Source organism: Tamandua tetradactyla, chromosome 3, assembly GCF_023851605.1.
Source record: "Tamandua tetradactyla isolate mTamTet1 chromosome 3, mTamTet1.pri, whole genome shotgun sequence".
In the NCBI taxonomy this organism is placed as follows: Eukaryota; Metazoa; Chordata; class Mammalia; order Pilosa; family Myrmecophagidae; genus Tamandua; species Tamandua tetradactyla.
Window position 1 is genome coordinate 194829395 of NC_135329.1, and position 15042 is coordinate 194844436.

Sequence of the window (15042 nt, forward strand, 5' to 3'; positions counted from 1 at the left end):
GTCCCTTTCAGCTTATAAGATTCTATAACTCTTGTTTCTGTATGTGAGGCTTGATACAGCACAATTTCCTTCACTGAAGTACTAGCCTAGGCCCTTCATGAGATTTGTAATCTATAAGCAATATATTTATAAACTGTTGGGCGGGTTACATCTGTGGATAGCTAATCCATTCATTTTATACTGATTGTTATTTACCTCAGGTTTTTACTTACTTCTCATTCGAGGAGGTATACTCTGCTTGAGACTTGCACTTCCTAATGCTCCCACTAAATTCAACAATTTCAAATGATCTTTCCTCAACTGCAAGGAGCTGCAAAAAACCGAATATGCTAAGATGATCAAGTATTCCTTCTTTTACCAAGTGGTATTTTCAACCCTTCTCAAAGTTCTTCACATTACTAGCTTCACTCACACCAAAGTGGAAGGGGTTCCTTGCAGTAAAAGATTCTAAGCATCAGAACAGCTAAGTCTTCAAGCATAAGAGTAACAGCAACCAAAGAGCTTTGCAAGGATTCCCTCAAACCACCACACATAGGGAGGGAGCCCCTCAGATTGTGTAACTGAATAAATACCTAGTTGTGTCATTCCTTCTGCAACCATTCACCACACAAAATCCCTCTAAACTCTTAGCTCAAGAGTCACCTTTCTAGAAATACGTTACCCAAACTAGCCTGGTGTGAACCCTAGATGTCATCCAAATAAATTTACTACACCCTCTTCTTTGGTAACATATGGATTTTTTGCATTTAGAATAGTATTTGTATACATGTCAATTCTAGTTCTCTAATCTCCTTCAAAAGTCCATTCTTCAAGGGCAGAAACCATGTTTTAATTTTTCACTATGACCCAGCCATATTTAACATTTTTAATGGTGCTAAAAAATACTTCCCATATAGAGTTTAAACTTCTAAATAGAAAAACAAATTTAAAAACTCAAAGACCTTCCACATAGAATGAAAAAAAATTCCTTTCTGAAACCTTCTGGAAATTTCTCCCTTGACAATTCTCTTATGGGAGATAAAACGATGCCCTTGATTTCTGCAGTCTCATTCCCTAAACACTGGTCACCAATCTGCCAACCTACAGGACTCCATCTATATAGAACTCTCACATTTCAGTGTGACTTACCTTCCAAGAGAAATATCACCTACAAGCAGAGGACATAAGAGAAGGCTTTAGGGATAAGTTTAATGCTATGAAGTCAATCAACCAGGTAAAGTTTAAAGGCTAATTGTTTGATTCTTTTGCTTTCTCTCTTCATTTCTATAAGAGACAACATTAACCGACTGAAGACTCCACTAATGGTAACACCTTCAAGCTGCAACCATTCATTAAATAAACATTATGTACCCTCTATCTAAAAGGTCGTTGGTCCAGAAGATGGAACAAAATGAACAAGACACTCTTCTGCCCTTAAGGAGATTATAATCTAACAGGGGAAATCAGTTTAGAATTCTTACAATATAAGGCAAAAGTGATGACACAGGAAAGATACAAAGTGTTGTGGGAGTTCAGAAGAGGGACAGCATATAGCTTGTACATTTGTTTCCATCCGTTTCACTCATGCAACTATCTGTCCCTCTTTTTAAAATTCTTGGATAAAAAGGCTATATTTCCTGAGGAAATATGCTAGAAACTAAGAGAAGTCAAGTTGACTGTCTTCAAACATCATCCATCCCTTCATGCCATCCACAGATCCCAGGGGAAGGACAGGTCCACTTTGTTCAGTTCCACAAGGCTCTTGCTTTCCCACCATTGCTTTCCCTTCACCAGCTTAAATTTCTTCTTTTCCACTGACATTTCCTTTGCCTTTAAACACATCTTTGTCTTCCCTTCTTAAAAGGCATTTTGCTATTTCTAGCTTTCCAGCTATCTCTCATTTCCTTTTCATTGTGAAACTTCTCTGATTAGAGTTCCATACTCATTGTCTCCACTGCCTTATCAAGTGATCCTTTAACTGCCCACAATCTGCAGATACTGCCCAAGATCACAAAGAGCTTAATGATCTTTCCTCAGTCAGTCATTCTCCTTGGTCTCTCTTCTGCACATGGCACTATGGCTCAGCTGCCTTGGTGACTGAAAGAGCTTGGGATTTGAGTCAAGACAAATATGAGTAAATCAGCTGAACGGACTATAAGCAGATTACTTAGCCTTGAGCCTGTCTCTTTATCTTTAAAATGATGATAATGTAAAAACCTATCTCATAGATTTGTTGTAAGGATTAAAAGTTAGATAAAAGCTTAGGAAAAGCACCTAGCACTATATCTAGCACACACACAGTATGTACTTTATAAGTGTTAGTTCCCTTTTCTTGCTTTCTAATTTACTACTCTATCTTGAATCTCTTTCTACCTCACTCACATTTCCTTCACTGGCTCCTTCCTTCCAATTACAATTGTTCCCCAAATCTCATTTGCAGAACATTGAGAAAACACTGAGATTTATTCTTCTACCTATGCTCCTTCCAGCAAAAAAAAAAGCATCCACTCTCATATCTTTAAATACCACTCCTCTGAAGAAAATTTCCAAATCTATTTCTATAGATCCTTCCTCAATCTCAGTTCAACCTATTTTTTGAACTCTTTCCTGAGCATTCCCATTTATATGTCTTATAATCAATTCAAATTCAACATGTATGGGAAAAGATCTTTTTTAAAATATTTTTTAATTAAATATGTGATCATGTTTTTTATAGGCCATATTATAATGAGCAAACTTTTATGAAACTCTTCATCTACTAGGGAGAAACACAAGTGTACTCAACAGTGTGAATCATCCAAAAATGCTCTGGAGGCACATGAAACTTATAGCTTAGACCTGAAAGAGTTAGATAATTGCCAGAAATAAGGCATCAATCATCACTGTCTCACAAATATATTCTGAACTAAATGGATTTCTCAGACTAGAGATTAGAACCAAAAGGAGACTGACAGTGGATTTGGCAGGACCAAAGAGGAAAGAAAAGCTGAAACACTTTCATTTTAGGAGACTAACTTCCTTTGAACGAACTAAGATGCCCAAACCCTGAAGCAGTGTTGGTTAAATTGCAGTAGGCTATCTGGATTTAGATACAGAGACATGAATGATATCGTTTTCCACAGGCCCCTATAACTCCCTATTTTCTTAAATCTAGCCTGATATACATATTTGTGTTATATGCCTGACACCTGCTGCCATCTGAGTTTGTAATACCTGGTTTTGCTTTTGTGTTTTTTTGTTTGTTTGTTTTTTGTTTTTTGTTTTTTTTTTTTTTACATGGGCAGGCACTGGGAATCGAACCTGGGTTGAAGATTTTTAGGATAAGGGAATTTGGGAACTAATAAAGTCCCTCACTATTAGGAACCTCAGAATCAGAAACCTAAAATGGGTAATTTTATCATGTTTGTACTTTCTATACAGAGTTCTTTTTTGTTTTCCCTCAGCGTTTCAATTAATTTTCTTTAGAAAGAACCAGCCCTTAGAAAGTTTTATGAAAGTAAAATAAAGAAAAAGACCTTTTTATCCATTCTTCAGTCCAAAAAGAAAAGAAGTGGTGACCACCTGGTAGCAGGGCTCAGAGGTGACTACAGAAATCACAGTGAGAAAACCCAAAAGAGGAGGTAAAATTCAGAAGAAATACAGTTGAGGAACACATGCAGCCATTCCTTCTTCCCAGGAGATTTTCATTCCAGAGCCCAAATACTGACAGATTTGTGTTTTAAGTAAGGAAAGTCATTCCTTTATATGTCCAAGATTGGAATTAACTGAGTCCCCACATTTCCTAGCCTGTCAATGTCACCACTATTCTTTAGATCACACAGGCATACCACTGATGGCCTAACCTTCCTAAAAGATCACTTCCATATGTCAATTCTCCAGTCAAAACTTTCAGTGGCTCTCAGCTATTTACAATAGTCATCCATAACTCCATCTCCCTCAGAGGAGACGTGCCCCCGTTTGAGAATCACCGCATTATTGACAGATGTTAATGATCGGATTGGAATAGACAAATATAATATATCACAGGCAGGAGAAAGCCTGAAAACCACTTACCTTCAGAATAAAGCACCCACTCATGAGCCCAGCATTTAAGGTTCTCCAGGATGTAGCCTCAAGGTATCCAGTTAACCTTATTTTCTATTAATCCTTGCTCATTCTCATTCTCACTTTACAACCTTCGTCCATGTACTTCCCACCTAAAATACTTTCCATATTGTTCTCTATCAAAACCTAAACTACCCATTAAAGTTCGGTTCAAATCCTGCCTTTCCAAGAAGCTTTTCCAACCACGAAATACCAGGGTGTTTATTGTCATCCGCTGAGCACTGTGAGCTCTGTGGTAGCTATGCCCATCCCAACATTACAGGCTCTCAGACCCTGGTATAGCACATGCGCTTGCTGAATACTGAAGGAATGGATTAACTACAGGTTTCTCTAAATCAGCGAAGCGATACATGCAATGGGTAGGGAGTACATTCTCAGCCCGTAGACCTACCCTTCTTTGTGGTGCCCATAAGAGGTGCTGAACCCTATGCCTCCCTCCACATAAAGGCTGGGACATACTGAACAACAGGAGTCTCAGAGAGGGGGTAGCCTGCTAACTGTGGAAGTAGAGCCCACAGAGAGGAAAGACTGAAGAAAGAAGAAACTTAATCATTACTTATTTTTGGCCCTATGACTAACGTTCTTTCCAGGATTCCATTAGGTTCTTATTCTTTTGGTTTCTGAGATATTAATCTCTTAACTGACTCCAGAAAAAAAGAGGTTCTGGGATCTCTCACTAAGAAAAGATTCGAGTTTTATACTTCATCCCAAATTTGAGACTATCTCCCAGAAAACATAAGTTTCAAATAAATAAGGCAAGTAGAAGAATCCAATTTACCAGTTATCCTCTCCTTAAGCTGCTCATGTTTACATGTAGGGCTGTCTAAACCTAAGGCCACCAATGAGTGATAAATCGTGGCCTTTTATGAGACAAGGAAAATAAAGAATAGTGGGACAATATGATTCCCTCATTCATTCAACAAATAGGTGAGTGTCTACTATGTATGGAGGAACTGTTCTAGGTATTTGGGATAACCCAGTGCATAAAATATATACCCTGCCCTAATAGAGTTTACATTCTAGCAGGGAGAGATAGACCATAAACAATAAGCATAATAAAATAAGCAAATTTTATGGCAGTATATTGGAAGATAAGCACTATGGAAAAATTAAAAATAGAGCATGGCAAAATGAAATGGGAATGTCAAGAGCAGAGGGCAGAGTTGTGGGTTACAACTTTAATTGGATAGTCAGGGTAGACTATTTGAACAAAGAAGTTATCATGGTTTTAAAGATTTATCCACAAATTCTTTGATACTCCTCCCCTTAAGAGGTGGGGAACTTAATTACCTTCCCACATTGAATGTAGACTGGACTTGGTGACTCACTGCTAACAAACAGGAATACAGGAAAATTGTGATGCGATATCACATCTAAGATTCGATAATTAAAAACTATGGTTTCTATCTTGCTCTTGCATGCATGCTCATGACTTCTCTCTTTTTCCCAAATCACTAGCGCTGGGGAAGCCAGGGACATATCATTTGAGCAGCCCATGTTGCAAGGTACTGACACTTCCTGCCAATAGCCACGTGAGAGAGTTTGGAAGCAATTCTCCAGCCCCTTAGGATGTCTGTAGCCGTAGCTGACTGCTTGACTGCAACATCATGAAAGCCTCCAAGCCCAGCCACTCAGGTAAGCTGCTCCTGGATTTATGACTTTCAAAAACTGTGAGATAACAAATGCTTGTTATTTTAAGCTGCTAACTTTGAGGATGATTTGTTATGCAGCAATAGATAACTAATACAGACATAAAAGAAGTGATGGAGTTGGTCACACAAATATCTGAAGAAGAAGCCTTCCAGGCTGAGGGAACAGCTAGTGTAAAAGGCAAGAGAGTGCTGAGAGGGTAAGAAAAATAGCAAAGGGCCAGTGTGGCTACCTAGGAAGGAGGGAGGGAGAAAGTACTAGGAAATGAGGTCAGTAAGGTAATAGAGGCCAGATAAGATAGGATCTTAGAAGCCACTGCAAGGTCTTTGGGTTTTATTCTGTAAGTGAAATGTGAAGCCAGTGAAGAACTTTAAGCAGGGGTGCAATCTAACTTGTGTCTTAATAAGATCACTTTATTGGTAATAAGCTAGAAGTGGTCAGGGGTAGTAGCAAGGATACCAGTAAAGAAGCTAATCCAGGCAAGAAATGAGGGTGACTCAGATCAGAGGGGTAGCAGTAGAGGTGAGATTGTGGGTATTTTGAGAGGTACAGCCAAAAAGATTTCTTGATGAATGGGATGTAAGATGTAAGAAAAAGACATCCTAAAGAACAAAAGAAAGTCAAGGATGACTCCAAGATTTTTGACCTGAATATGTGAAAGGGATAAAGTTTCCTCAACGGAGGTTGCAGGAAAAGCGGATTTAGGGGTAAGATTAGGAGTTCTGATTTAAGCATGTTCGGTTTGAGATGTTTATAAGCCTTCCATATGGAATCATCAAGAAGGCAAGATATATGAGTCTAGAGTTTAGGAACAAGGTCTAGAATGAAGATTAAATTTGGAATTCATCAACAAGATGGTAATGAAAGCCATGAGACAAGATGAGATCACTAACAAAATGAATGAAGAAGAGTAAGAGTACCAAGGAATGTGTCCTGGGGCACTTCAACAACAAGAGGTAAGAGTCAAGGAGCTGCTAAAAGGAAAAATCTGAAATAGTGGAATGGTAACCCATAACAAACTCTGAAATCTGTTCTATAGCTACTTGTTGAAGTGTACTTTGAAAATCATTGCTTTTTCTTTCTTTTCTTTGTATATGTTATATTCAACAATAAAAAAAATTTTTTTTAAAGAGGTTAAGGGAGAGGAACTAGCAAAAGATTCTGAGAAGGAGCAACCAATGAGGTTGGACAAAAACAAAAGTGTATTGTGCTGTGGAAAGTTAAGAAAGCATATTTAGGAGGAGAGTTTGCAAGCATTATAATGGAAAAACCTAAATGGGAAAGGATCAACCAACTCAATCTGTCTCCTACTTCCCTACTCTCACTTTTCATATCTGAATCCCCCCTTATGACACATGCTATGGCAGAGGAAAGTACAGGGTGCAGAGGAAATAGCAAGAAAGTGCACCCACATGTGGAGGAAGAAGAGCAGAGGAAAAAGTGTCGTGGAGCCTCACAGAAGGCACGATCCCCGTGCAGAGTTCAGAAAGTTGAGTAGAAGTTTGCCATGAACAGAATAGATAAGAGAATTCCCAGGCAAATAAAGTAAAAAATGTGCAGGCAGGAAGTCGTCAGTACTTCAATATGAGGACAGTTCAGGGTGGCTATGGGGAAGTGACAGAGGATCAAGCTAAAGAAGTCAGGAGGGCCAGATCATGAATGATCTTCTGTGGCATATGAACTTTATCCTGTAGGCAACTAAGAACCACTAAAGGAGCTTAAGAAAGAGATTGACATATTCAGTTTCAAAAAGAAAACTCTGGTATAACTGGAAGTTCTACCTGGAAGTTCAATGAGAAGGGAAAAAAGCTGATTGAGAAACAAGTTAGAAGACAGATAAAAAATGGGGGTGGGTATAAATCTAAGGCAATGGGAGGACAGATTCAAAAGATATTTGATAAGTTACGTTTTAAAAGTACGGTTAAAGAGGAAATGTGAGAGATTCCCAAGTACCTAGCTCTGAAAACTAGATGGATAACTGTATAACCCCCCAAGACAGGGAATATAAGAAGAGAAATAGATTTGGGGGAGCAGATGATCAGTTTTGGACATGTTTAGGGAATGGTACATGTGGGACATCCAGACAGAAATGCCAAATATACAGAAAGAAATATGGGCCTGAAACATAGTGGAGATATAGAATTGGGAGTCATTGGTGTACTTGTGTTAGTTTTAACTGGAGATTTTGGATGAGATAACCCAGAGAGAGGGAGAGTGAAGGGTGAGAAGATCCAGTACACAATCCTCGGTAACCCTAAGACTTCTTGGGCAGGTGAAGGATGGAGTGGCAGCCAAGGAAGCCAAGAAGAAGCTGTCTGTGAATGACCTCAGCAGGCTGACAGCAATTTTCAGGTCAAAGGTCTTCCCATCCTCCCCAGGTGTCTTTGCTAGAGCCCACAGCTTCACAAGAGGAGCAGTGAATTCCTTCATAACTTGAAGAATCAGCTCTAGAATTAGGCTTTAGCCAGATAGGGGATAGTAATTAAAACTAGACAGTAATTTAAAAGTAATAACAATTAAATTAAAATGGTAATTTTAAATTACTAATTAAAATTAGACAGGACACAAAGACCATGGGTACATTACAGACACTGGGTCAAATCAATTTTAACTATAGCCCCCCAATTTCCTGGTTACAATATTATACTAAACAGATTAAGTCTTAACAAGGCATTCAGCACACAGCAATGGGAGTGATTGCTATCCTGAATGCCTTCCTCTGAAGATAGAGAACAGAACTGCAAAATCTCTATTTCTGTGGTCCTCCTTCCCAAGGAAGTCTATTTCACACAACTGTCCAGGTTTTAGTGTCAAGGGCTGATCCTTAGCAAGGGGTTGCCAGCTGTAGAGGGCGGGGCTCTATTTTGGGCTGCCTGCTGTCCCCGAGCCTGGCCGCATCTGGTTTGAGCAGCATGCAGCCCCGATGACTCACACACCCATGCAAACCGCCTGTGGCTCAGTGGCATAGCCTCGGAATGCCAGCCCTAGGCCAGCTCCCTCCTCACCCCATTACACTGGGATAAACAAATAAAGAGCCCGCCAGCAGCCACACAGCCTGATGGCAACCAGATGGAGAGAGGGAGGCACTGACAGGGCCACGGGAAGGAACTCCCTCCAGTGGACTAGACTGGGAGTGGGCTAGCCCCCTACTCATCCTAAACCTCCTCTCTAACAGAGCTTCCATTGCCAGGTAACAGTAGCCCCCAATTCCTTGATTCTTCTTCTACTCCTAAAGGTGCCTCTCAGCCCCTAGTCCTGGGAAATGCCCTATATGAGGATCATGCCTACAGCCAGCCCACCCAGCCCCGCCTCTTCTACTTCCCTTTTGCACTGACATTGCCAGTATTCTCCTCTATTCAGGCCACCATTGGTTGGCCTCCTTGGTTCCTTGGAAATGAAAAGTCAGAGGCTGTTAGGGAAGAGGAAAAGTAACCCCCATTCAACCCTTAGATATTTTTCCCAGCCTTAGTATCCTAAAAACCTCCCTGTCCTAATGCCCCTGTGCACTCTATCTCTGTGGCCTCTTGCTTAACAATGTTCACAAAGCGAACTAGGAAAAACAGACCCCTGGCACTGACCCCTAGGCTCTCAGCATCAGCCCTGGCCCCCCTGCACCTTCGTCCCAAGCGCTCTGTACCTGGTTTGTTTATATTCCTATTCCATGTTGCTTATTTTGATGGCACATCCTTTCAGCTCAGTTGTGGGTGACCTCATGACCCTCATGTCCTGTTTGTAGGATCCTGCACAAGCAAAGTAAATGAAAAGATGCAGTGGCCACAAGAAACTCACAGCCCCAGGAGGAAATCTTTCAGTTCCAGCAGCTATGCAGGACATTCTAAGGACAGTGCAGTGATCCCAGAAGGTCACAAGAATTCTACATTATCCTAGCCCTAATAACTCCCCTAACTGGTGTGTATAACTAGATAAAGTTGGAAAACAAAATAGGGATAATCCTAGACTATAAATCAAGAGATATGGGAGGTCCTAACCTACAGCTACAACTATATGACCTTAGGCAAGTCACTCAATCTCTCTAAGGTTTAGTTTCTTACTCTATAAAATGGAAAGCCACAACTATTTATCTCTCAGATCCTGTCCAGATATAATAAAAGCCTATGAAGTTTTGCTGTTAATTCACCCAGAACCTAGAGGACCAACACTCTTGAAGAACTTGGTTCCAAAACACTAAAAACTTTCTGGGGTAGCACCTGGATTCTAATGCTTTCTGGATTGATGTGGTCTCATTCAATTCTGCAGGGTTCCACCTAATAGTCTGAAAGAGATGGGCCTCCAATTTTACAAATGAGAAAATTAGGCTTTGAAAGAAGTGATTTATCCAAAGCTACAAAATGAACCAAGAGATAATGAAAGATCCCTAATTTAGGTCTAACAAACAACACTGTGTCCACAAGCCACACTGCCACAATTTTCATAAAATCCCCCAGCATCAATTTATCAAGATATTCATCCACAAAATCATCGCGAACCTACTGCTTCCAGGCAATATCCTCAGTACTGGATATATAGAAACGCAATTAATATGGTCTTGCCCTCAAAGAGTCCAGAGATTAGTGGAGGTGAAAGCCATTGTCTTACAGACATACAAATGGCAATATTATGGAGTCTTAAGTGGTAAAATAGAGGTATGAACTAAAGTATTTGTGCTGGTTTGAATCTGGTGGACCCCAGAAAAAGCCATGTTCTTTAATCTTCATTCAATATTGCTGGCTTGGGAGTATTTTGATTGTTCCCATGGAGACGTGACCCAACCAACTGTGGGTGGTAACTTTTGATCAGATAGCTTCTATGGAAGTGTGACTCCACCCACTAGTCCTTTAAAAGAAGAAACATTTTGGAGACAGTCCCTTTTGTAGAGCCATGAGAAAGCCAGCAGATGCCACCATGTTCACCATGTGCCCTTCCAGCTGAGAGAGAAACGCTGAACATCATCAGCCTTCTTGAACCAAGGTATCTTTCCCTGGATGCCTTAAATTGGACATTTCTATAGATTTGTCTTAATTGGGACATTTTCTCAGCCTTTGAACTGTAAACTAGCAACTTATCACATTCCCCTTTTTAAAAGTCATTCCATTTCTGGTATACTGCATTCCGGCAGCTAGCAAACTAGAACAGCACCTTAGCAGAGAAGGATTATCTTCACAAAGAGAGTCTAGAAAGGTCTTCTAAAGAAGCTGAAACTGACACTTGGAAGATTAATCGAAGTTTACAAGGCAGGTAAGGCCAGGGCACTGAACATTCTGGATAAGGGGAACAATGTGTGCAAAGGTGTAAAGGCTAGAGAAAACAAAATGTGGGGCAATTCAGAGCAATTCCAAATGGCTGAAGCATAAGATACATGGATAAAATGTCAGGAAATCAAGCTGGCTAGGTATGCAGGTGCTAAATCAAGAAGAGCCTTCCCTGCTGGGCTAAGAATAAGCCATGCATTGCTTAACCAAGGGGCTAAGGCAGGGCATCAGTATTTCATCCCCAGCCTATGTCAACCTCCCTTAACACCCAACTTATAGACCCTTAAAGCTACCTCAGAGAAAATAACCTAGGAAATCTCTGAACTTTGTCACAAGTTTAGATTTAATGATCCCTCTTTCTCCATAAAAATTTGAGACCTATTCTGCTTCAGGACTTAGCAATGCATGCTTTCCTTCTCCAGAGTTATAATCGCTTTGGTACATGGACTGAGCATGCAACTCGTATCTTTTACTCTTAGTGTCAAAACCCTAAGCACTGTGAAATCCTTGTTTAGCCAATGCACTGAGGCAGAACAGAAGGTCCCAAATCAAGAACACCTGCTCTATGCCTAGCACTCTGAAAAGTACTAATATCAGATACAAAAGTATGAGACATAGTCCCTGTCCACAAGGAACCTAATAAGTTAGCTTAAAAGACAAGACAGAAAAATGAATAATCTCTAAACAACACAATATTATAATTCATTATTTACTTACATCATAAATCCCAACTTGGTCAACATGTGTAATCACAAAGTGGGGCAATAATACTAAGATACTAACTGCATAGCCAACAAGTCTCAGTAGAGTTAAAGAAGGAGAAAATCAATATTGACTGGCATTATCAAAGGTCACTATTATTAATATCACCACCACCCCCCATTTGGCATTTAATAGATGTTTCTTTTGGCTAAGTACAATCCTTAGAAGGGAAACCTAGGCAGGCGCTCCTGACAGGCCACAATTATCTATTCCCATTCATTGCTTTGCCAGTCCCCTTGTATAAACACCGTGATTTTCCACAGCTTACTACACCCACAAGAGAGTTCCCAAATGGTAGCACTGAGCTTTTTACCTTCCTCTACTCTGGCATACCGAAGAGGCTCAGACATACAATAACGACTGCTCCCCTGCTCCCATGATACAGACCTTGTGATCAGATCTCAACAAGCAAAATTTTAGCAAATGGTCACCCGTTTTCCAAGGTTAGAGAACTCCAAGTTAAATGCCAGGTATTTTAACAGAGATTGTTTAACAGAGAGTAGCTCCCTTTTGTCTCTCACATTCTTTTACCCCATCTTCCCCATGTCCATTTCAAGTTTTAACACAATTTCTATAGGCAGCTTTCTAAGAGAAAGGGCTTTCCATCCATACAAGTCACTTAACACATCACAAGGCACCACTCAGGCACCTGGAAAGAAGAAGTAAAGCAAAGTTCCATAAGAAGAAAGAAAATAACACATACACTACCTCTACCATAAATTGTTCCAAAAAGGAATTTTCTTCGAATGGTTCTGTCCTCAATCGATCTGAAATGAGAAGGGACAGAGAAAAGAGATATGAGTCCTGGGATGAACTTCCTACCTGTAAATGGGAAGGACACAGAGCTCAAGACTTCCTTGGAAAGAAGAGAAAGACACAACATGCAGAAACACCTAATCCTATGGGAGAAAAGGGTTGATAGTATGTGGACAAACAGGGAGGAGGACAGGATGATTAGAGACAAATGACACATTCAGTGGCAGCAACTACTCTGAGTTTTTCCTCCCACAAAGACAAGTGTCAAATTGAATTTGTAATCTAAAGTTGCTGCTATGTAGCTTCCCAAACTCCCAACTTTGTGTTGTCCTAGTACAATTCTGAATAGCTGTTGGCCCCCTTCCAAAGTCTTTCTTTGTCATTACCTGGGGCATGTCTGGACTCGGATATAGCTTCTGATGGACATTTGGGCCCTAGCCAGGTCCTCAAGGCAGAGAGAAGTACAACCTAGTATCAAGTCTTCAGTTTCTGGTCAGCACCCAGCACCCAACATAGGAGAAACAACTCTCTAATGCAAATGAGTATCTCATTTTTCTTTGGCCTTTTGACTACTGGAACCACTTCCCACCCAGCTCCTCTAAGAATGTTCTCTTACCTCGGCTCAGCGTAGCCCCACTCTCCTGGTAGTCCTGAATCTCTAGATCTTTCATATGAAGCAGTGTTGCTAGTTCCCTCACTTGGCACTGCAATGCCAGACTCATGCTCATCAGAGGACGAATCAAGTGTTGAGAGACCTTTGATGGAGAGATATCAATTAGCCAGCAGATACTTACAAAGTATTTCATAACTGTATTCAGTACTAGAAAAATATATGAAAGAAAAAAAATGTCTTCAACGGAACTCACAGTTTCATAAGCAAGCAATCTATTTATATAAATGTAAACATAAACAATTAAGTAAGTATAATAAAGAGATTCAAGGATTTTTTTTTTGTAATGCAGATAACGGATAGGATGATGGCCTAGAGTTGTGGCTTAAAGAGAAGGATGTGATACAGTTTCTAAGAGGAAAGAGTTGACTTATCTTTCAACAGAGGCTGAGAGACAAAAGCAGAAGATCCAAGAAACCTCCAAGAAAGTCAGTGTGGCTAGAGCAGAGTATGCTAGCTGAAGGACAATAAGAGACAAAAATCAACAGAAAGTAGAGAGTTTTGAAAGCTAAGTTAGGTCCAGACACTAATTAAGAGACGTTTCAGGACTGATGATAGCCTAGAATGAACCCAGAGTTTCAATCTGTTCCCCTAAATACAGCAAAGTCTGATATCATTGTCAGTCACCAAGAGACCAACCTAAGAAGAAATAATACCACCCCCCACACACACCTTGCTCATAACCAGAGGTAAGAAGATGGAAGCCTACCCATATCACAGGACAGCGAGAGTGATGCTCTCACATGATACTATATGATTTTATAAGGTTTAATTCTCTCACACAATTTTGATAATAGCCTGTCAATGAAAATAATTAAAACCAATCATCCGTTTGTGGAAAGGAAATAGGCTAAAGAAGGAGCTAAGAAGAAAAAACGTCCTAGATCAGAGGTCAGGAAACTTTTTCAGAAAAGGGCTAGTTTCTGACTCTGCAGGCCATACCATACCTGTCAACACTACTGAACTCTGCCATCATAAGAGGAAAGTAGCCACGGACACCACATAAATGAACGAAGGTAGCTGTGTTCCAATAGAACCTTTATAAAAAGAGGCAGCAGGCCAGATTTGGCCCACCAGCCAAAGTAAACCCCTGCCTGAGAACTAAAAAGGGGTGCTTTTAGACAAGACACCTCACACAGGTTTGAAATGAGGAAAAGGTATTGGCGTATCCCACAAGATGTGCAGGCCAATCTAATCTGGACCAAAATCTAGCCCCTTCAGACTTCTTTGTTTTCATTGTCCATTAATTTTCTAGTAAAAGTTACTACTAAAAACTCCAACATCAAGGAGTGCAAGGGTAGTTCAATGGTAGAATTCTCACCTGCCATGCGGGAGACTCAGGTTCAATTCCCAGTTCTAGCACTTACCAAAAAACAAACTAGCAAAAAAAAAACAAAAAAAAACCAACAACAAACAAACAAAAATTCAACAAATGGTGCTGCAATAATGGGACACTTACAGGGAAAAATAATGAACTGTGGCCCTGCCATACAGCATACCAAAAAAAAAAAAAGAAACCTCCAACACTGTCATGGCTCAAACTAAGAACAAAAGATCTTTTCCCATATTTCTCTAGGACAGATTAGAAGAGTAGGGAAGAGGCAGGTGTTGTAGGGTGGAGAAGTGTAGGTGATAGCAATTTTTGTACCAGGAACAGGATCCAAGAAGAGTCGGAGTCCTGGCACAGAGTGGAAGGCCAGAAATCATGTCCAGGTGTGAGTAACAGTCACTCCTTGGGTTTACACCTCCCTTCATCCTGCAGCACATCCCAATCTAGCACTATCTCCCAGCTCAGGTGCTTAATAAAAACTTAAGCCTCCAGGAAGTACGTTCAGAATATGTCAGAAGTCCTCCTTTGGAAAAATTTGTTTG

General features: G+C 40.3%; 1 protein-coding gene across 3 annotated transcripts in view; it reads right to left on the reverse strand.

The window, feature by feature from the left end:
- The window catches only part of NHEJ1 (non-homologous end joining factor 1), a 92027-nt gene that overhangs the window by 67312 nt on the left and 9673 nt on the right, over nucleotides 1–15042 (reverse strand). For all 3 annotated transcript variants that reach the window (XM_077155181.1, XM_077155183.1, XM_077155182.1), the window contains exons 4-5: nucleotides 13117–13255; nucleotides 12453–12511 (exon numbers count right to left, since the gene is read on the reverse strand). In XM_077155181.1, the coding sequence (XP_077011296.1) occupies nucleotides 12453–12511; nucleotides 13117–13255 (198 nt within the window). The remainder of the gene's footprint in view (nucleotides 1–12452; nucleotides 12512–13116; nucleotides 13256–15042) is intronic.